The sequence below is a fragment of the Xenopus laevis genome, chromosome 5S (genome assembly GCF_017654675.1).
Source record: "Xenopus laevis strain J_2021 chromosome 5S, Xenopus_laevis_v10.1, whole genome shotgun sequence".
Taxonomy (NCBI): Eukaryota; Metazoa; Chordata; class Amphibia; order Anura; family Pipidae; genus Xenopus; species Xenopus laevis.
This window is the reverse complement of record NC_054380.1, coordinates 78,524,411-78,548,306: the sequence shown is the minus strand read 5'-3', so window position 1 is coordinate 78,548,306 and position 23,896 is coordinate 78,524,411. Positions and strand designations below refer to the sequence as shown.

The 23,896-nt window shown below is 37.6% G+C and overlaps 1 protein-coding gene across 3 annotated transcripts in view; it reads left to right on the top strand.

Moving 5' to 3' along the window:
• kcnq5.S (potassium channel, voltage gated KQT-like subfamily Q, member 5 S homeolog) overlaps nt 1-23,896 on the top strand; it is a 263,575-nt gene that overhangs the window by 176,024 nt on the left and 63,655 nt on the right. For all 3 annotated transcript variants that reach the window (XM_018265498.2, XM_041564678.1, XM_041564679.1), the window contains exon 2: nt 12,856-12,946. In XM_018265498.2, coding sequence (XP_018120987.2) covers nt 12,856-12,946 — 91 coding nt within the window. The remainder of the gene's footprint in view (nt 1-12,855; nt 12,947-23,896) is intronic.

Below are 23,896 nucleotides of genomic sequence, written 5' to 3'. Positions count from 1 at the left end.
CATGCACTGTGCTGCGCCAAGATAAATGTCATATCTGTAGTGCTAGATACCAAAGATATTAGTTCCAAAACACAGATGAACAGATATTGATATTTATCTACTCCGATATGTTCTGCTCCTAATCGTTCATGTGCAAATAGAAAGAAGGGACATTTTTAAATGTAAAATATAGAGTAAAAGTTACTGTTAAGAAATGTGGCTATAGTATGGCTAGTTGGAGTAACTTGAAGCTAATGGCTCATGGGACGATACTGGACATTTTAACCCAGCAAGCAAATAGTTCTCATTTATTATTTTGTTTTAGTTTTATTTATTAATTATGTTCTATAGCCTATTTGCCCTAGCAGCTGGGCAGTTGTGATGAAGTCAGACTATAAATGGAAGAGAATTTCAATGTAAAGATAAGGTAAAGAGCATAACTTTAAGAATAACACTTTAACAATAGGGGTTATTTATGACTCACAAGTGCAGTTATGCTCATGCAAATTGGTCGCAGTCATTGCATGAAAAAAATGCCACTCATTAAAGTGCTTTAGAGGTGGTAGCTTCAGTGTCCCACAGATTTCCATATGAATTGCCTCAGTGAAATGACACTTAGGGAGTTATTTGCTAAACCCCGAATGATTTTTTTTTTTTTTTTATAAAATTGGGCTTTTAAAAAATCACGAATTTTTCAGAATCTATTAAAACCTAAGGCTGGAAAACTCACAATCTGAAATATAAGTCAATGGGAGAAGTCCCAATGATTTTATTGATGTGCGCTGGGTCTTGTGCCATACCCCGAAGTTTTCAGAGGGTTCGGGCAAAAATCTGAGGTTTTGGGTGAAAAATCCGAAAAAATCTTGAAAATCAGGTAAAAACTCAGCAAATATTGTGAAATTCTGAATTTTTACTGCAAAGTACAATATTGGGAAAATGTAATAATAAATAAGCGTTAAAAACCCGAGCGGCTTAGATCGGAGTTTGTAGCAGCCAATATTGAGAAGTTCGGACCTTGATAAATAACCCCCTTAGAATTTGACACTGACATAATTTTTGATTACCAGAAGTCCTGCCAAGTGGACATTTTCAGGTGCCCCTTTAATGGCACAAGTGCAATGCTGGCAAGTGAAAGAAAATGATTATCTAAAAAAAAAAGCACAGGGAAACACAAATGCAATGAAATGCAACTCTGAATGCTCATGAGACAACCGAGCAGAACAGAATGGAATCAGTTAGCTGATATATATATCTAGATTTCTGTGTCTCAAATGCATGTCAGACACACACAAAAACAAATCTGCTGTAAGAGCAATGTATACATTGACATGCTACTGCCTGAGAAATATTTCAGCTTCCTTTTACGTAGTCCTAGTCAGAATTGGTTAATACCAAACATTGAACACAATTATTCCTACATTTTCATCCACTGCCTGTGCCTAAATAAAACATAGACTTGGCCTATACATGCTTCTAGTAATTTAAGGCCAACACCAATGCACCTCTTTTGTCAGTTCTAATGAATAGTGATGAGGGAAAAATTTCAGCATGTACAGATACGCCACAAACTTCCGGGTTTCGCTGCTGGCGAAAATATTCGCAAAACTGTGTAAGAATCTCAAAAAGGCTCATTTCACATGACAAAACAAAAAGGAGCACTGGTGAACCAGTATTTCCTACCTTTTATCCATAACTGGTGGTAAACGTCATTGCATTGAGCAACATGCTGGGAAATGATCTACTGCCACCCATTCATCTTATTGCAAAACCAACATTTTCCTGTAAAGGAATACATTTCTATATGTGTAATTAACATAAAGTGCAAGGTGTGCGGGGATGCTTTGGATCTGGTGTATTACAGTACATCAGTCTTTCTCTGTACAGAACATACTGAGAAGCCAGGGAACTCTGTTATAGAGAGATGATTTTATGTTCATTAAAATAAACATATAACCATTTAAATGCCACAGATTGTTAAATTTACAACCTCTGCCTGCTCCAGACTGTACATTTATAATCAGTAGGATTTTTTGACTTAGGAAACATGGAACTGGCTCTTCAAGCCTATCCAGTGTTTCTACTGTTAAGCTCCCATAGACAACAAGCAAAGCGGGAGAATAAGTGGCCCCAGGGATTCAAGACAACAGCATAGACATTACAATCCTGACCCCTCCACATTCCTGAAGATAAGTCTTAAACACATACTCTAGCTTTATACATTAACACACATTTACTCTTACACTTAGAGGCACATTTATCAAGGGTTGAATTTCAAACCCATAAATTTTAAAGCCGATCAATTTAAATTTATTAATAAAATCAAATTTTCTCAGCTCGACGAACTGAATCAACTCGAAAACTTGAATCGAATTCGATTTGAATTAGAAAAACATGATTCGAATCAAAAAAACTCGATTCAAGTTTTTTCTCTAAAAAAAATTTGAATGTTAGGAAGGCTGCAAACATCAGATCCCTGGACCCCTCCCACTGATTATACAGTAATTCGGCAGGTTTTAGGTGCTGACTAGTCGAATTTGATTTCTCAAAGGGCAAGACTATTACAAATCTCGAATTTCAAATTCACACTTTGAATTTGAGAGTTTTGACCAAACAAAAAATGTGAAAATTCGAATTCAAATTTTCTCTTTGACCCTTAATAAATCTTCCCCTTACAATTTTTTTAAGGAGAATGTTTGTATCAACAAAACACCAACACTCAAAACCCAAGAATTTATTGGAGCTCTACATTTTACGCAGGGTAGGGTTTTCACTGCATCCTTTCAATACCAGCTGCATACAAAATGCAAATGCAGGTGGCACAGCTTATTACTTATCACCCATGCAAATTGTGAATTAGCATGTGGTTTCCATAGGTATTAGATTTGTCACATCATCGTTTAAAACTTGACACCTATAAATAGCCTGAACAAATCAAGTATTTAACTGAGCATAAAGACAAAATAGGAGCTTCACTTGTGTAGATCAATCAGTGCTGCCTTACAATATCACTTTATTAGAAGGGTGGCAGATAAATTAGAAAAAGGAAATCATTTTAAATGTGGATTATTTAGATAAAATGGGAGACAGCCTTTCTGTAATTTGGAGCTTTCTGGATAATAGGTTTCTGGATAACAGATAGAATTAATAATGAATGGAGGGCACACCAAAACTTTCAAAAAATAGCGAGAGGTGCAGAAACAAATGTTAATATGTTGATATTCTATGCTATTTTTTTAACATTGTATAAATTATGCCATGTGTTGTATGGCGCTGTCTATGTAAAATGTTTTTCTTTGCATAAAAGTAAAAATTATTTTTTCAAACCACCCTCTCGTCAAATTGTATTTATGTTGAGTTTGCAAACATGCAGATATAAATTCTGGATAACAGATCCCATACCTGTAGTATGGAAACTAAAGTAAAACGTGCATAGAAAATTCTGTTTTCATGCAATTACTTTGAAATACTGTTCCTTTTTTATTGATTGTTCTCAATATTTTCCTGTAGTGATGGGCGAATTTGCGCGAAATTCGCGAAACGGTGAAAAATTCGCGAAACGGCGCCGGCGTCTCGTTTTTGATGCCGGCGCCCGTTTTTGATGCCGGCGCCCATTTTTGACGCCGGCGAATTTTTGCCGCGAATTTATTCGCTGTCGGCGAATCGCGCAAATTCGCCGCGAATTCGTGCCTGGCGAATAAATTCGCCCATCACTATTTTCCTGTCTTCTGTTTATTTTAAAACAATGCAATCTTCTTTTATAGATAAGATGAACGCACTCATGCTCCATATGGAAATCACAAAATGCTAATTGTTCCACTTAAAAAATACAAAGACTGAAGTAACACTGCTCATTTATTTTCTCCCTTTTTTGTGTGCTCTTGAATTATAGTTCATGAAAAGCAGCAGTCAGTACTGAAATCATTTTCATGACCTATAAATAAATGTCATGTGGATTAAAGCAGGCAGTGTCAGTACTTGTACTAGTCTCTGAACTTTAGGAAAAATGTCTCATAACCAAAAAAGTATAGACAGCGGCCAAGGAATATTCTGGCACCAATACCAGAGTAGTAAAAGAGGCAGACTTCCTTACAAACATTCCATGCTACCCAGAGTAAAATGCATACCTTATATCTAGCAGAGGTTCCATACAATCACCCATTTGTGGCCCATCACACTAACATTAACGTTCAAATTTCTATTTTTTTCACAAATCACTAAAAAATGTGTCGTTTTCCTGTATTTTTTTAAAACTTTAAAAATTTGAATTTATTAAGTGAAAAAAACACGGAAAACTCTAATTAAAAAATTCACCAGGTAAAAGTTGTTGAGGTCCCATAGAGGGCAATGGGAGCTGCACTAATCACTATTGGACTTTTTTTAATCAATTTGGACTTTTTCACTAGTAATTGACTGGATCGTTTTTTGAGATTTGTGGAAAAATTGCAATTCGATTGTTAGTAAATATGGACCCCTTAATGTCATATGAAACCTGCCCATCATATAGAGGCTTGTTTATTAAAGGTCGGTTTTTGAAACCACGGCTAAACTCACAAACTCTAAAACCACGATTGTCATTGAATTTATTAAATTGAGGAAAGGCCATATCCCATAGACTCTATTATAATCAAAAAATAGCTGCACTAATGGCTCAGCTCAATCTAATCAGTGGCTGACTCAGGATATGATTCATGAAGCTTTAATGAAAATTAATGTAAACAAGGCTCCAGGGCCTGATGGCATACACCCCTGGGTTCTAAGAGAGCTTAGTTCAGTTTTAGACCTGCGCCTATTTCTGATTTTCTCAGATTTACTTTCATCTGGTATGGTGCCTATGGATTGGAGAAAAGATGATGTTATTCCAATATTTAAAAAGGGATTAGGATCTCAGCCTGGCAATTATAGGCCAGTAAGTTTGACATCTGTGGTGGGCAAATTATTTGAAGGCTTGTTAAGGGATCACATTCAAAATGATGTCCTAGTGAATTGCATTATGAGCAGCAATCAGCGTGGCTTTATGAAGGATTGATCATGTCAGACAAATTTGATTGCTTTTTATGATGAGGTAAGTAAGATGCTGGACAGTGGGGGGGGGAAGTCATTTGCACATGGATAGGAAACTGGCTACAGGATCGGGTACAGAAGGTGGTTGTTAATGGTACATTCTCTACTTGGAGTAAGGTTCTTAGTGGGGTCCCCCAGGGCTCAGTATTGGATCCACTTTTATTTAACTTGTTCATTAATGACTTAGGGGAGGGTGTTGTAAGTAATGTATCAGTGTTTGCAGATGACACAAAATTATCCAGCCCAATTAATTCCATCCAGGATGTGGCATCCTTGCAACATGATCTTGACAAACTGGCAATCTGGGCAGCTAAGTGGCAAATGAGATTCAATGTTGATAAATGTAAAGTCATGCACCTGGGATGTAAAAATATCAAAGCCACTTATACCTTAATGGGACTGCACTAGGCAAATCCATTATGGAAAATGACCTTGGAGTCCTTGTAGATGATAAACTTGGCTGTAGTGAGCAATGCCAGTCAGCAGCATCAAGGACAAATAAGGTCTTGAGCTGTATTAAAAGGGGCATAGAGTCACGGGAGGAGGGGGGGATTCTTCCACAGTATAGAGCACTTGTAAGGCCCCATCTAGAATATGCCGTACTGTTTTGGTCTCCATCACTGAAACAGGACATTATTGTATTAGAGAGGGTACAGAGAAGGGCAACTAAGCTGGTAAAAGGTATTGAAAATCTTAGCTATGAGGAAAGACTGGCCAAGTTGAGGTTATTCACGCTGGAGAAGAGGCGCTTAAGGGATGATATGATAACTATGTATAAATATATAAGGGGATCATATCATAATCTTTCTAATGCTTTATTTACCAGTAGGTCTTTCCAGCTGACACGAGTTCACCCATTAGAAGAAAAGAGGTTCCGCCTAAATATTCAGAAGGGGTTTTTTACAGTGAGAGCTGTGAAGATGTGGAATTCTCTCCCTGAATCAGTTGTACAGGCTGATACATTAGATAGCTTTAAGAAGGGGTTGGATGGCTTTTTAGCAAGTGATGGAATACAGGGTTATGGGAGATAGCTCATAGTACAAGTTTGTCCAGGGACTAGTCCCATTTTGGAGTCAGGAAGGAATTTTTTCCTGCTCTGAGGCAAATTGGAGAGGTTTCAGATGGCTTTTTTTTGCCTTCCTCTGGATCAACTAGCAGTTAGGCAGATTTAAAAAAAAACTAAAAGGTTGAACTTGATGGACGTGTGTCTTTATTCAATCTTACTTACTATGTAATACAAATTTTTTAAAATGATTTCCTTTTTTTCCTGTAATAACAAAACAGTACCTTGTACTTGATCCAAGCCAATATATAATTATTACTGATTTGAAGCAAAACAAGGGTATTGGGTTTATTTAATGTTTACATGATTTTCTAGTAGACTTAAGGTATGAAGATCCAAATTACAGAAAAATCAATTATCCAGAAAACCCCAGTTCCCAAGCAATCTGGATAACAGGTCCTATGCCTGTACTTTGTTAGCTAGCATGATTACCTTGAGAAAACAAGTTTCCTCCTTAAAGATAATACAGGAATGGGATACGTAATCCAGAAAGCTCCGAATTACGGGAAGGCCATCTCCCCTAGACTTCATTTTATTCTAATAATTTAAATTTTTAAATCCTTTTTTTTCTTTGTAATAATGTAGCTTCAACTTGATCCTAAGTTATCATTAATCCTATTAGAGGCAAAACAATACTTTTGGGTTTAATCAACGTATAATTATTTTTTAGTAGACTTATTAAGGGGCCCATTCACTAAGCTCGAGTGAAGGAATAGAGGAAAATAGTGGAAAAATAGTTCGAATTTCAAATGGTTTTTTTGGCTACTTCGACCATCGAATTGGCTACTTCAACCTTCGACTACGACCCTTGACTTTGAATCGAACGATTCGAACTAAAAATCGTTTGAATATTTGACCATTCGATAATCGAAGTACTGTCTCTTTAAAAAAAACTTCGACCCCCTAGTTCGCCACCTAAAACCTACCGAGGCCAATGTTAGCCTATGGGGAAGGTCCCCATAGGCTTTACAAGGTTTTTCTGATCAAAGGATAATCCTTCGATCGATGGATTAAAATCCTTCAAATTGTTCGATTCGAAGGTTTTAATCGTTTTTTCCTTCGATCGTTCGATCGAACGAATTGCGGTAAATCCTTCGACTTCGATATTCGAAGTCGAAGGATTTCAATTCGGCAGTCGATATTCGATATTCGACAGTCGATATTCGATATTCGACCCTAGGTAAATGTGCCCCTTAAATTATATAGATCCAAATTACAGAAAGACCTCTCACTTGGAAAACCCAGGTCCCCAGCATTCTGATTCCTGTATATAAAACATATAATGAAGTGATTAGGGTGAGATAAAATTAACTGCAGACATGGGAGCATAAGCTCACTACTCACAACATGAACACGTGAACTGTACGCTCACTGGTGTGGAGTGGCACGGGTTCGATAAAATTGTCTACTTATCATTACATTTATGGGATGTAAACATTTGTATTGTTCCAACCATATTGTCCCAACTGTCGATAGGAAAGTTTAAAAAATGTTGTCAGGAAACAATAAAATTTGTCAGTTGGTGGGACAGCCAGACAATCATTGTTAAACAATTGCATGTGCGTGCCTTTTGTGAAAGTAAGCAAAGGAACAGAAAGCCGTTGATCAATAAATGTTTGATCTTGTAGCCTACAAGACAAAGAGGATGACGAAAGTCTTCTCACATATCATTGATGGGTGAAATGTTTGTTCAAACGATTGTTTAGCTGATAGGATCGTTCATAGAGCGGCGACAAATTCTGCATGCAATGGCACCCCTTTCCATATGTGTAGACACTGCACTAAATCTAGCATCCAATGAATTTTGCCCACCAAGAGTTTCTGGTTGGACATGGGAGTGATAGATAATTTATGAAGATGAAATACTGCATAAATCAAGTTACATACCCTATAAAAAACTTTTTTTTCAATATATATATATATATATATATATATATATATATATATATATATATATATATATATATATATATATATATATATATATATATATATATATATTAAGCAAAAGGACATTTTTGTTTGTTTCCTGTCATTTTGGAAGAATTTAGTATATAATGCCTTTATTCCCTCAGCCCAGTAATTCTTTGAATCAAAAAAACTCTTGCCATCTGGGAGCTGAGCATTTAAATTACTGAAGCGTGTGGGAGTAAGACTATTATACCAAGGAAGTCCCTGGCTGATTCATTCTTCCCCCTTGTTCCTATTTGAGGGAACACTGTAATAGAATAATAAATAATTAACTATGTTTAAAGTGAAAAAGCCTCATTGTGAGCTTGTTTTAATTAAACACACCCTGGGATTTGGTAGCTTTCTGTCAATATAAAAATGACATGTTTAACAAGGAAACTAAAATGCTTAAGTCAGGTTTATGGCACTTGCTATGCAGCCCACGCATATGCATTTTTTATAAGTATCCCAGTTTACTGTGGAGGACTGCTAACATTATGTTATGAATAGAGAGAGGACGTTGATGGATACAAAGTCCCAAAGCAGTACAATATTGAATAATATATATTCTCTACAAGATGACCTCTTCCTTCTTTTCTTAACCAAGAGGTGATACAAAATAATAATAAAATGTGTACTTATTGTACACTTTAATGTTATTTTTCTGTTTTACATTCTTTCATTTGAATGGAAAAGGCCAAAGAGAACATCATTTTAAATAGCAGTTAACGTCATTAATTTACAAGTCGTCTTCTAAGGAAGAAATCTTATGCTCTATACTGAACTTGTCAAACACTTTTAACAAATGGCAATAACCTTTGCCATATCTCATTTTCCAGCATAAACAGCAGAAGTCAAAGCTATAAATGGTGGAAAATTAAAGCCGCACTACTTACATTATCAAAACTGTTAAAATATTTATTTTCCACCATGTCTGGATGCCACTATCTGCTAAGAGAAATACTTTGTTGGGTAGTGTTTTAATATGAAAAGTTTTGCATATATGGATTTCACATCCAACGATTTCTAATGGTCCCAAAACACAGCAACGAGAGCTATAACGACAAGGTTTTCCATATATCAGTCCAGGCTTGAGTAGCAATAATGGAAATTCTTGTGCTAGTTTGTACAAAGTGAAGTGCAGCGTTAGCTTTTCTATGTTGGCTGCTGAACTGCCTCATTCACTGATAGGGATTAGCAACCAAGTCAATATCCCATTCCTAGTGATAAAAGCCAGTCGCAGTAGATTTCTTCAGAAAAATATGATTTGTAGGAATCCCAAGTCTGTCATGTTAGATAACTTGGTTGAAAAATACTGAATTAGCCAACCACATCTGCACTTATGTGGAGAAATGTGACCTCTTTTGGATTAGCCTTTCCTTCATTGCAGGGGAAAGATTACAAATATTTTACCACCTAACCCAAATTGTATATAGACAAATTGTCCAGCATTTGGACAGTTTAAAAAAAGACTGTCCTTTCAGAGGTGGGCAGTTTGGATCCATCCTGTGTAATTGGGATCATTGGGTAGTATGATATTTCACCCAAAGAGGGTGAAAAAACTCATTCATTTCTGTTAGACACTGTCTGATAATACGTCATGGCATTACTATGTGCCCAAAGCAGCGTTTTTCCCCATTCATAGCATATAAAGTGGCTGCTATGAATGGAAATGATCTACTATCCTGAATTGCAAAGAAAGTACCTGATGGTCTAGTGGGGGTCCAACAGGGACGCCTGTTGCACCTGTGGGGGGGACACCAATGCGCAATCTGCAGTGAAAAGACCGGCGCGCTCGCCACTTCCAGGTTTTATGTGCGCCGGCGCCTGACATTATCACATTATTTCAAATATTTAAAGTGGACTTGGCCAAATGTTCATTGCCCAACATAAAGGTCTATTTCTGTGATTTAGACTACACTTCCTGTTCTCCAATTTTGTACCATGAGCGGTTCCCTTGCCTGCCCAGAACTCTCTTCCTGGTCCTCTCACGTTAAGACCAGGCGGCACCCCAGTAGCAGAGGGCTCCTCCTGAAATGAAAGGTGGCTGTTAAAGGCGGAAGACTGACCCGCGACTGGGAACTTGGGGTTTGTTCGGGGTTTGGGACACCAATTATAACAGGAATGCTTGGAATTGGCGGTTTTCAGAGACTGGTTCTTTCTGTAATTTGAATCACAACACCTTAAAAGAGAAGGAAAGTGTTCTTGCATTTGGGGGTGCCAAATATTAGGCACCCCCAAGTGATTTATTGACTTACCTGAAACCCCGGGCCAATGCTCCTATCAGCTGCACCGGCCCAGGGTTATACCAATGAGCATTATGGATCGATCCTCTTCCGTCTTCCTCTTTCTTCGCATGGCTGCGCATGCGCAGTAAAGCAAAAAGCCGAACTTTAACTAACCTGGGAAATTTGAAGAAAGAAGAAGTCGAAAGAGTATCGCTCCGTGGTGCTTGCTGGAATAACCCTGGGCCAGTGCAGTTTTCTCCTGATAGGAGCACAGGCCCAGTGTTTCAGGTAAGTCAATACAATCACTTGGGGGTGCCTAACATTTGGCACCCCCAAGTGCAGAGAGACTTTCCTTCTCCTTTAAGTCTGCTCTAAAACATTTAAAAATCATTAAAGACCAATAGAACTTTTCTGCCACTAAAACTGATTTATGACATCTTAGCTAAAATTAGGTAAAAAGTAGTTTCTTATTACAGAGAAAAAGAAAATAATAATATTAGAATGATTTGCCTAAAATGAACTCTATGGAAGATGTTCTTCCTGCAGGTCAGAGCCAGTGGTGTAACTATAGAGGAAGCAGTCCCCGCAGTCGCAGGGGGGCCAGGGGAACAGGGAGTCTGCTTCTTCTCTAAGCAATAAAAAAAAAACCCTCCTCTCCAGGCCCTCGCTTACCTGCGGCTAGAAAGGGGGATGCAAGTTGGGCTGGAGTGGGTGTAGTTAGGGAGTGGGCTGGATGGAGGCGGGAAGTGGGCAGGAGGTTGGGGATCAGAGTGTGCAGGTAGGGCCGGAACTAGGGGTAGGCAGAGTAGGCACGTGCCAAGGGCGCAAAGCTGGGGGGGGAGCCAGGCACGTACCTGTTCTGTCGTCTACCCTGTGTCCGGTCCCGTCTCTCCCCGGCCGCTGCTGTAATCTCTGTGCGTAAATGCGCTTCTGCGCATTCGTGCACAAGCACAGTTTCCATCTCTCCCGCCGCTGATGGAATTTTGGTAAGTAAATGCACTTCTGCGCATGCGTGCAAGAGTGCTATTTTGCGCATGCGCACTCGGGTGCAGTTTGGCGCATGCGCAATCGAACACTCTGTCAGCTGGCGCCGTGGCCCGCCAGGTTGCCTAGGGCACCTGGCTGGGTTGGCTCTGTGTGCAGGTCCTGTCTGAAGATTTCTTTGCAGGCTAAATAGCGAGCGCCCCTAGTCCACGCTGTCGTTCATTGCCCCCGTCCCCTCCCTTTTATTTGCTCAAATTTTCATCACTGGAGCAATGGGGATTGGTGCATGGAACATTTAAAGAATTATTGTATCTTCTGTGCATCCCCAGTGTTTCTGAACCAATGTGGGTGTGGTTGGGCAGCATGCCGCCCCCTAAAATCCTGCTGCCCTAGGCCTGGGCCTTGGTGGCCTCTCCATAAATCCGGGCCTGAGGGGGCACACAGCCTCTGGTCAGAGATTTTTGGATGACTGGTTGTCTGAATAATAGATCGCATACCTGTACATGTAGAATAAAGGTGGCCATACACGGATAGATCCGCTCGTTTGCCGATGTCGCCAAACAAGCGGATCTCCCTCCGATATGCCCACCTTGAGGTGGGCAATATCGGGCTGATCCGATCGTGGGCCCTAGGGCCCAACGATCGGATCCTTCACGTTCGCAAACGGGCGGTCGGATCGCGGGACCGCATCAACGAACAGATGCGGCCGCGATCCGACGGGATTTTTAACCCCATCCGATCGAGATCTGGCCGACTTTCGGCCAGATCTCGATCGGGGAAGCCCGTCGGGGGCCCCCATACACGGGCCAATAAGCTGCCGACTCGGTCTGTCGGCAGCTTTTATCGGCCCGTGTATGGCCACCTTAAGTCTCTGCTTGTGGACAATTAGATCTGATAAAATCTTCCAATTGGTTTGGCTGACCAGATCATTTATTAGTTTGAACAGAAATGACCATATTGTGTGTAACAAGTGGCCAATACAAAATATTCTGTTCAAAGTGTAAATAATATGCTAAAGTGTAATTATCGTTTTTAAAAAATAGCATTGCTTCTACATAAATGTCATTATCTTTAAAAAAGAGATACCTATTTGGCGGTGTATGCTCCAGTAATCCATTCATTGCAATGTATCTAAAACTTTTTTTTTGCTTTTAGCTGCATTGTTCTGTGATGGACATCAATAAAACTATAAGCTTGTTGCTATGCAGAGATTATCTGTGTACAAGGGAACATTATGACTGTCATTGCAGAAAGTGCAGGAAAGATGGTATGGCTTTGTTAAACTTACAGTGTATTTCTTTTTAGACTTACAGCACTTCAAAATAGACTAGAATGACTTTACAGCTTACAGTGGTCAGTTCCTAATGGAAGAATATATATTATTTTGTCATTTTATGTGGAAGGAAAGTAATAGTCTTTTATGTTGTTAGCTGAGAGGAACACTCTCATTAGGTTTACTGTCAGAATGTCTACAAAGCAGGGCTCAGGATGACTCAGCCATTGTTATATGCCAATGCATGCATTTTTCAGATTGAACCCATTACTTATTTAGAAAAGTATAATATTTCTACTGATTTCTTTCTTTTGCAGTTTTCTCCTAGTCTTCAGCTGCCTGATTTTGTCAGTGTTTTCCACTATCCCTGAACATCAAGACCACGCTTCATATTGCCTCTTTGTTTTGGTAAGTAAACATTTATGATTGGCCTTAGATAAGTGATGCCAACCTCTCAATTTGCTATTATAAGGCCTGATTGAAGGACTCCATGTTTAAATATTAGTGTATACATTGTGCATCTGACCTGATAAGAATAACTTTAATTTACTATATCCTTCTGCAAAAGCTACACTTAGGGGCTATTTATCAAAATCCGAATTTTACTCATGTTTTAAATAAAGAAAAAGTCTGTTCAAACTAGAATCCACGATTTGCCCTTATTTATCATTAAAAAAACTTGAAAAAATCAGTTCAGGAAAAAGTGTGACTTTTTTGGAGTGTTACCGAGTCAGAATTTCTCATGAAGTTGGTGGAAAAGACAAAAATGTTCAGATTATTGTAGAAAAACCCAGCGCAGACCATAATATCTTCAAATTGCAAATAGTACCTCTGCCATTGACTTCTACAGGACCTCGACTGGTTGAAGTATTTTCAGATTCAGACTTTTTGCATCCTCGGGGTATAATAAATCTCGAAAAATTCAAGGTTTTTTCCCCACTAAAAATGCAGACATTATAGAAAAAAAAAAAAATGTTTTGAGTTTTTTTGAAGTCAGACTTTGATAAATAACCCCCTACAATTAACTTTTTTTGTTACTATATAATGGATGAGCATCACAGTATTGAAGCTTTCACAAAAAAAGAGCTAATTGCTTTCTGCACAGTAAAATTTCAGGCTCCAGCTGACCCCTTTAGTAAGCTTGAAAAAAAGACCAGATGGAGCCCAAAATGTTACTGTTCAATGCTGTGATTTTGATGAATGAATGCCAAAAGTTATGTCAGCACTGGATTGGATGTCAAAATAGGCCCTGGCATTTCAAGTACAGAGAGGCCCAAATTGCCCCCCACCAACCCACTAAATAGTGACTGTCTATGGCATCTTACAGAAGCCCCTCTGACATTTGCCAGAACCCACAGATTGCCAGTCCGGGCCTGTTGGAAGTGTAAATGCTGTTGATGTAAATACTAAAATAGTTGTGCTGACTATTACTATATATAATGGAAGTGCACATTGGCCGCAATTGGGTTGAGAAATGTCTGTTTTCTCTATTTTTATACTTCTGCCAGACCTTTAGCTTTTAAAGTGTAGATAAGAATAGGCTAGAAAGGCCACATACACATAAAACATCAAATTAGCTGCTGATATCACAGGAAATCTGAGAAAAAATGTCACTGGAGAAACAATTAGCAGTACCATTTTGGAATATAACAGTTGATGCTGCCCTACATGGCTTGGTCCATACGGAATTACCTTTCTGACATATTAATTATTTTAATAATATGCAGTATGCATAATTTTGCAGCCAATACATTACAATAACTGAAACGTTCATAATTACTTGTACTGGAATGCTGTAATTTTGAATTGTGTTTCAGCTTGGTATAGGTATGGGATCCATTATCCAGAAACCTGTTAACCTAGAAAGCTCAGAATAACAGAAAGGCTGCCTCTTATTTTATTCTAATTTTTATTCTAATTCAAATTTTTAAAAATAATTTCCTTTTCCTCTGCAATAATAAAACACTACCTTGTACCTGATCCAAACTAAGATATAATTAATCCTGAAGCAAAATGTATTTAATGTTTACATGATTTCCTAGTAGACTTAAGATATGAAGATCCAAATTACAGAATAGACTGTTATCCAGAAAACCGCAGGCCTGAATATTCTGGATAACAGGTCCCATACCTGTTCTGCCAATTCCAGAAGAATAGAGCAGTGTAATCACTTATATAAAAGTGTGCTCCAGTCCAGTAACCTCTTGCAACCAATCAGATGTGTGCTTTCATTATTCATTATTCCAACCTCAGGTTACCTCTTGAAACTTTAAGAGTTGAATTTCGAGGTTTTAATCTGGAAATTCGGCTCCACTAGTGCCCCCTTTGACCTGCTCTACTGTTTCAAGCGTAGATTGGTGGGGAGGTTTGCAACTGCGCAGCAGCCCCAGTATCACCGCTGATCTGTTACTTTTTCATATTTGCATTTTTGTACTGAAAACACACAGGGCCTTATTTATCAAAATCTGAACTTTTCTGATTATTATTTTAATAAAAAAGACCAATCCACTAGAGATCTGGCCGTATTTATTATTAAAAAAGTATGATTTAAATCCGAATCGTACAATAGTTTTTTCCCCCGGATCGCTCAATTTTTTTCTGCCCTTTTCCTGAAAAGCCAGAATTTTTCGGATTTTAGAAAGAAAAGTCAGAAATAGTTGGATTTTCTGGCTAATTCCAGCGCAGACCACAGAAACTTCCAAATAGGTTAGGGACCTCTCCCACTGACTTGAGAGGCCGGATTTTTGGATTCTGTATAATAAATCTTGTTTAGTTAGTTTGTTTTTTTATTCACAATAAATTAGGATTCAACAGTAATAAAAACTAGAATTTATGGAGTTTTTGCCATTCAGACTTTAACAAATAACCCCCTGAGCTACATCATACTTATAGTGTGTGCCCTGAAATGAGAAATAAAATGTTTTACTTTAGTTTACATTTACATTTTTTCTGCAATGCAGATGATCCTCTCTTTTGTCTTATCTGACAAGCTGGATATGCCCTGGTATTTCAGCAGTGGTTCTGATGAATAGCAAATAACTCTTGCATTCCCCACTGGAACAGGATGTTTAGCTCTTAGAGTAATGGGGACATTTTTTTTACATGCTTTTAGATCTGCACATAATGCACAGTATGATATTAGCAGGGCCTATTATAAATAGTGGGATTACATCCAATACCATTTAAATATCAGGCATCCTTAAGATAATATCCAGTTGGCACCAACTTAACCCTTTAAGGAAAAGTGGCAGTGGACCGAGTAGGCATTCACATGGCAGTTTATAAAGGGCAGGGTTTAATTTATATCCATTGCCCTTAAGAGTCTGTAATGTTCATGGTCCAGGGCAGCAGTGCCAGAGAATGCTATAGGGTTTGGGGAAAGCACAGAATTAGTAAAAAAAACTTTGATTAAATTGGGGTAGATATTGCCCTAAATTAAACCTGTTAACTTAGATGAAGTTGGAGAAAAAGGAAATTATGAATTATGGCTTCAGAAAGTGGCATGCAGCTCCTGATATCAGGGGGCAGAAGATGATTCCACTTGTGGAAACTGGGGAATTAAGATTTAGTGTAGCATTTAACTCATTCCCTTCTAGTTTGAGAAATTGTAAACGGGGTTAATATTTGGGGTTAATATTTTGGATGCGCTCCAGAAAAGTCGATTGCGTCAAAACTGTTGCGCATCAACATTATTAGGACGCCCATTGACTTTAATGCTGGTGGCAAAATTGACGCACTGCCCTCCTAACCCCAGCTTGTTTTAAAGGCCATGCCTGTTATACTATATTGTAGGAGGTATATTAGACATTGTCAGCTGGCAGCTTTTGTGCTCTACTGAGGAGATTGTAGTGTTTGGTAAACACTGCCAGACGGTAGAAGTCAGATAACGATTGAAATCCCTTAGCATACACTGCAAGAATCCTGGTACGCTGGGGCAGACACCTGTAGTGGGATAGATACACAAGTTAAATGGATGCTGTGAATAGTGATGGGCAGATTTGTCCCATTTTGCTTCGCTGCGAAACGATTTGTGAACTGCACCAGCATTACAGTCAATGGGCGCCCGAATAATGTTGACGCGCAACATTTTTGACGCCATCGACTTTTCCGGAGCGCATCCAAAACGTTTTGCCACTGGCGATTTTGAGCCTGGTGAATTTAGTCCCCTATCACTAGCGGTAAAGTTGGCCATAGACACAACGATCCGATCATATGAATCGCGGATTCGTACGATTTTCGGACCGTGTGTGGAGAGTCCCGACATTTTTCGTCCGGCGGAGATCATTCGTTTGGTCGATCGGACAGGTTAGAAAATTTCTGTCGCCGCCGATAATATCTCTGCGTGTATTGCCGACCGTACGATTTTCAGTGGGAGACTGTCACTAGCTTTGTCAGACATAACTATCGTACAATTACTGTCAGGGGCAGAACATTGGCTGATCTGTTCTTTTACTACTTTATTTGGTCGGAGTGGTAAGACTTTGATCTGAATGGTTAGTGGAGGGACGGGAGATGGGAAAGTCCAATCGTACGTTGATTCGCACGATCGGATCTTTGCGTCTATGGCCAGCTTAAGTGATGTATGTTAGACATACAATGGAAGTTGCCCTATGTAATATGTTATAGCTAATCTCCAATATATATATATATATATATATATATATATATATATATATATATATATATATATCTATATATATAGAAAAATGGCAAAAAAGGACCAGCACTCCGTGTTCCAAGAAAGTCAAAATGGTTTATTCAAAACTCACAGTGTCTCCATATAATCTCCTCTATAATCCTATCTATATATATATATATATATATATATATATATATATATATATATATATATATATGGAGTAATTTATACTGGCCATGGGGCTGTTTACAAGATAGCAGATAGAGTAACAAATAAAAAATAATAATTAAACTAAAAAAGACGGCAATTGTATTGTATCTGAGTGTGATTTGCTGATTCTATGGTTTCTATAAGGAAGTTTATTCCAGACGCATAAGCCTTAGATGCATGTCCAGTAGATTTTCTTCAACTTTCTATGTACAGTACATGACTGCAGACTAAATAATGTCTGGAACCTAGAGGTACATATTATTATTACCATCAAAATTAGTTTTCACTTTATGGAAAAAAGCTGTTTCACTCACATACTGTTTATATAGCTACATATGCCTCTGTCCAATGCTAGGTGACTATTAATATTTTTTATTAAAACAAAATGTAAACTTTCCATATCCACAATGCATTGTAGGGACCTTTTATTTTAAATAGCAGAGCTAAAAAGGCTTTAATCATGTGATATTAGCAGGGGAAATATGTGCCTGTTTTTCCTTAGTGAATTGGTGGATATTCAATAATCATTAAAAACTCACAATGTTGTTTTTACACAATATTGTGTAAATACTGGCTTTAAAAACACATATTGCACATTGTAGTGGACCTCTACTGTTTTCACCGCATCAAAATAGTCAGTGAAGTTTTGAAAATTCTATCATGAGCATATGGTCACATTTCCTATCCAGCTGGTTTCTGCTTTTTAATGTTGGGTGTTTTATTTCCAAATATGATCTGAATACAACTGGTAAGAAAGTCGACAATTACAGCATAGCATTACACACAGATTTGTGACAAATCCATGTCTCACTTGCCATGAACAGGGAAAGGCAACCTTCTGTAAAGCCTTATGATGATAAGCATTCAATCACTAAGCTGTTGCTCAGATATAAGCTCACTGTAGCCAACAGTATGCAACAGCTCTGTGTGATTAAATATGTCAAAAAGCAAAAGCAAATACAGGTATGAGACCCCGTTTCAGGAAGCCTATTATCAAATAATGTAATATGCAATAGTAACATAGAAACTAGACCTACATTTCACATAGTGATAATGATATATGTTATCCAGAATGCTCAGAACCTAGGGTTTTCTGGATAAGGGATTGTTACAAAATTTGGATCACCATACCTTAAGTCTAGTAAAAAATCATTTTAACATTAAATAAACCCAATAGGGATGTTTTGCCTCCCATAAGGATTCATTAAATCTTCGTTGGGATCAAATACAATGCACAGTTTTATTATTACAGAGAAAATAGAAATATGTTTTAAAAATGTGAATTCTTTGAATAAAACGGGCTCTACTGGAGCCTTCCAGTAATTTGGAACTTTCTGGATAACAGGTTTCCAGATAATGGATTCCATACTTGCACTTTACTGTTAAAGCTTTCACTTTGGTTAATTATGTATTTGATGGGTATAAAAAAGTCAAAAGCCACATGATCTCAAACACAGTTAAAGGTTACATTTTAAAAAAAACAAAAATAATGTTTCTTGATTAGTAAACACATAACCTTCATTCTAAGACAATTAATATTCAAAAGAAATGTCAGAGAATGCACATTGGTAGATATCTGCCTGCACGTTAATGTCAATGTACAACTTTATGTTATTTAAAACTGGAGTTGCCAAAGGTTTCTTAAATCTTTGCAGCTGTCCCTAAAGGACCTGCTCATTGAATCAGCTGGAGAGGTTGCGCCACCAAGTGTCACACAGCGAACCTAATGAATAATTAGGACTTAGCTGGGAAATGAATAAGAAATTATTCTTATTTATAAAAAGCTTACTGTATACACAGTAACAAATAATTAATCAGCATGGAATATTATCATTGTTCAGACAATATAATTATTATTAAGCAGATATGCAACGGATAGGAAGTAAATTATCCACCAAATTTGCCGCAAGTAAATGTATTTTTTAATTACATCTGGCTACGCTGGCTTTATTTTTAGTCCTCGTAAATCAGTGATTAAACATGTTACAGACAGGCTGTACGAAGTAAGAATTTTAAACAAAAAGCTCAGTGTTGGTTGCACTGCATATGTATATTTAAATTATATTACAGTTATATTATGAATGTATTTTATTTAAACTAGAATGAATTTGTGGTTGTAGATGATAGTTCTCTTAAAGCAATATCATTGCTTTAATAAAAAAATCAATAAGAAATCACAGAATCGTTTATATGGGAAAAGGTGTCAGATGATAAAGCATTTTCATTCAGATTGTAGATAATAGTAATGCAATGTCACTACAGCTACACTCTGCAAAAATAGTTGAGTACATTTAATTATTGAAACTGTGACAAAAAATTTAAGGTACCAAATATGAGCTGTGATTGGCTATTTGGTAGCCCCTAGGTAGACTGGCAGCCTACAAGAGGCACTGTTTGGCAGTACACCTGATTTTTATGCAACTTAAGCTTGCCTTCAAGCCAGGAATTCAAAATTAAGCACCTGCTTTGAGGCCTCCAGGAGCAACATTTAAAGGGTTGGTGAGCAACATGTTGCTCACAAACCACTGGTCGAGATCACTGGTCTAAAGTTGGTTTGGGCTAGGGCCCCTGGTTCCAGTAAAAGTAAAACTTAGCACTATAGTACACAATGACCTTATTGACAATTATGTGCTTCCTAATTCATAGCAGGAGTTTGGAGAAGTATCTTCCCAGTTTCAGCATGCTAATGCACCAGGTCAGTGCAGAACTGTCAGTGGAAAAGCTTGGCTGGCCTGCAGAGAGATTTGAAGGCAACCCTTCTGAACACATATGAGATGAATCAGAATGCAAGCCAGGCCTAATATAGTTGTATAGAGCTACTTGCTACATTAATACTATAAATGGAAGAACAAACATTGCAATTAATCAATAATGCATCTTCCTTTTGTGTGTGTAGGTTTTCTTCTGCAACAGGAAGTACCAGAAAACACTATTCTCTATTCTTCTTGTTCTTTGGATTTAGTTTCTTCCCTTCTCTTCATCTTTGTCTGAATTGTTAGTAATCTTTGAAATGTATTCAAAGCAAACATGGTTCATTCCTTTTGTTGTTATGAGTATACTTTCAACTGCAATTGTCTGCTGTCCGTGGTACCGGACAAAGTAGAAATGTCTATCCTTTCCTTTGCTCTGTCCCTTCCAACAGCAGCCTCTGTGTGCAGCCTATGTGCTGCAGCTTTGTTCCTGAATATACCATGCAACAGTGAAAGCTAATTACATTGCCATTCTTTGTAGAGGAAAAACTGTGCCTGGTAGAGATCAGGGTTGGAATAATGGATAGGTAGATTAGGCAACAGCCTTTGGCATGCTTTGGGATTTTTGTGTGGGTTCAGTTTACATTTTCATTGTGTCCTCCAGCTGATTTTCATATGAACAGCTTTCTGCTGAATTCTCCTTCAGCCTGGCACAGGGACTATACTAAAATTTTGTCCCTCTTTCAGTGTTTACTATGTTTGTTTGGTACTTGAAGTTGAGAGATTTACCACATTTTGCCAGTTTGAACTGTGTCTTCTGTGTACTCAGAAAGCAAGAAAAAAATTAAATTGCTCTTCCAGCCCTAACAAGTTATGTAACCAGTGTTTAAATAAACCACATTAGGAAGGCCAATCATTTAAAGCACTTGATGATGCCCTTGTCTCCAATGACTATTAGCAATCACATCTGTAAAAACACAGTAATATGACTGTGGAGGCACACACATGGAGGCACATTTATCAAAGGTCGAATTTCGAATTCATGTGAAACTCTAATAAATAATAATATAAATTTGAATATATACTCTAAATTTGATTGGGGAGTTATTTAATAAAAAAATCAAATATCTTAAATTCAAACAAATATTACTAGTCCGAAAACTCAAATCGAATTCAACTAAACTGAAATTCGAGTTTTTTTCTCCAAATAAAAACTCGAATGTCAGCAAGGCTAGTAACATCTTCAAATTGGTCACTGGACCTCTCGCATTGAGCGAGGTTTTAGTTGGCGAATAGTCAAATTCGAATTTTTAAAGGGGCAAGGTTTGATAAATCTCGAAATTAAAATTAAAATTAAAATCAAGTTCGGATAATTCACAATTCGAATTTGACCATAAAAAAAATTAGAAAATTCAGAATCAGATTAAAATTTTCAATTCAACCCTTAATAAATCTGCCCCTTAATATCTCTTTCAAACACTCAATATATGTTTCACTATAAAACACATTATAGCAAAAATGCTATAAGGTAAGATTCTTATATAGGAAGATCCTTCCGGTGAGAATCCCTGGTAGTCTAGCAGTGGTGCCGTGAGGACGTTCACCGCGTCTTCCCCCTGTGCACATTGGTGCCAAATGACGCGTGCGCATTGCCATCATCACACATAGGCACGAAATTCAAATATTTAAAGTGACGGCTTATACTGTTTCATTGCCCAAAATAGGTCTGTTCACATAGTTCCTGGGTGCGATTTTCTGTGTATTCTGACCAGTTTTTGACCCTGCCTGACCCTGACCAAGCCTTGTCTGCTGCCTGACGCAACTCCTGCCTGTACCTCGACCATTCTATCAGATCCTGTTTTATATCTGCCGTTTTGTGTACTGACCGAGCTTGTGACCTTGGCTACGCTTTCTGTCTCTTGATTTTGTACTGCGCATCCTGAATTGGTATCGACTTGGCCTGTTTTTGACCACACTCCTATTCTCTGTTCCTATTACACAAACAGTTACCTTGCTCGCTCAGAAAGCTCACCTAGGTCCTCTCACATTAAGACCTGCCAGCATCCGAGTAGCGGAGGGCTCCACCCAAAGTGAAAGGCGGTTGTTATAGGCGGAAGAGTGAGCCATGACCGGGACCTTGGGTTCTGCTCTGGGTTTGGGATACCTAACGTCACAGTTACCTTAAACTTTTATGTCTCATGAATACTATGTCATTCATTTAGACCAGCAGTATTTACATATTAAGAGAGCCATTTGTCAGCTCCAGCATGAGCAGCAATAGAAGATATGTGAAGAATATATAAGAATATATAAGATAGTCATTGTCAAATTAAATTTTTTTGTGCTTACTCAGTAAGCAGTGATCCCTTTTGTAGCCAGTTTATTTATCAGATAAGATCTGCTGACACCACGAATGCCTTACAGTAAGAAGTATTTTTATGCTCCACTTTTTCTGTGAAATTATTTTCAAAGACGTGCTACTACTATAGCTGGACAGTGTTTGTTCCTTAATCTAATTCTCAAAATCTGGAAAAGTTCCCTTAGAGTTCAGTCTCCGATGGGATGTTGCTTGGTGTGACTTATTGAGTCTGAGCAACTACACTTGACATTTCGTTACATTGAAATAAATCAAGAAGACAGACCTGAGTTTATTCACTTTAAGACTAATTAACTGCACATTTAAAAAAATAAACAAAGTTAGAAAGAGAACTCAACATGTCTCAAATAACTTTATATTATAAAGCAATGACCTAAAACCAAACCAAATAGCTCCTGTATTTAATTATATACATTGTACAGTCAGATCAAATATATTTCTAAAGTTCAAGAATAAATGGCAGAATAATTCATTTATCTCTAGCTAATATTCATTTACATTTTTTTGGTAATAAAATAATAATAAACCAACACACAGAATATACATGTATGATTAGTGGAAGATAAACAGTTCTTAAATTATAATGTAATTAATCATAAGAATAATTTTCAGAAGCTATCCGTACGACATTGATCATTTTGGACAGTTTCGCTAACATGGCGTTAATGACCAAACATTAAGGCACTTGTGGTACCTAAGGTGGCAGTTTTAACAGATTGTCTTGCAATCTCATAAGACCATTTGTCCAGACAAATATTGCACATTTGGGCCACTGATCAAACCAGTGGATTTATGCCCTTTGAATTTTGTGCAAATAGCCAAGTCCGGCCACATCACACCATTCAACCCATGGATCTCTTTGGCAGTTAATCGGAATAAACTTTGGTAGGTTTAAATGAAGTCCTTAGACTTTGATGGCATTCTTTTATCCCCACCACGCCCATAATGCTAATTAAAACCAATTAATCTCTGTCTATAAGTAACTGCATCCACCATCAGCTGTTATAGATTGCAGAAATAGGATTAAAGGGTTAGTTTAAACTTCCTATTGAAATTTAGCCATTGTGTTTTTTAACTGCCATAAATAATATTATTATAATATATTATCCTGTCCATTGCCAGAATGGACAGGAAACTCAGTATTTTTGTAATATTTCAATAATATTTGTGACATCAAACCTTTCTAAAAACTAATATTAGGTTTTGCAGACTCCTTCAGCCAAGTCGGGAACACCTAATTAGGTTACAATAAAATCTAGAGTAAGCCTTTTAATTAAAGTAAAACTTTACTACTTCTATATTGAACTTTGCATTCTTTGATACACAGAAAGATGTCAATAGGAAGCAACTTATTAGTACAAAACCAATGCGATGCTTATTTCTAAGTGGTGTTACAAATTCAGATTGTGTTTTTATTAGATATTAAGGGGCAGATTGATCTC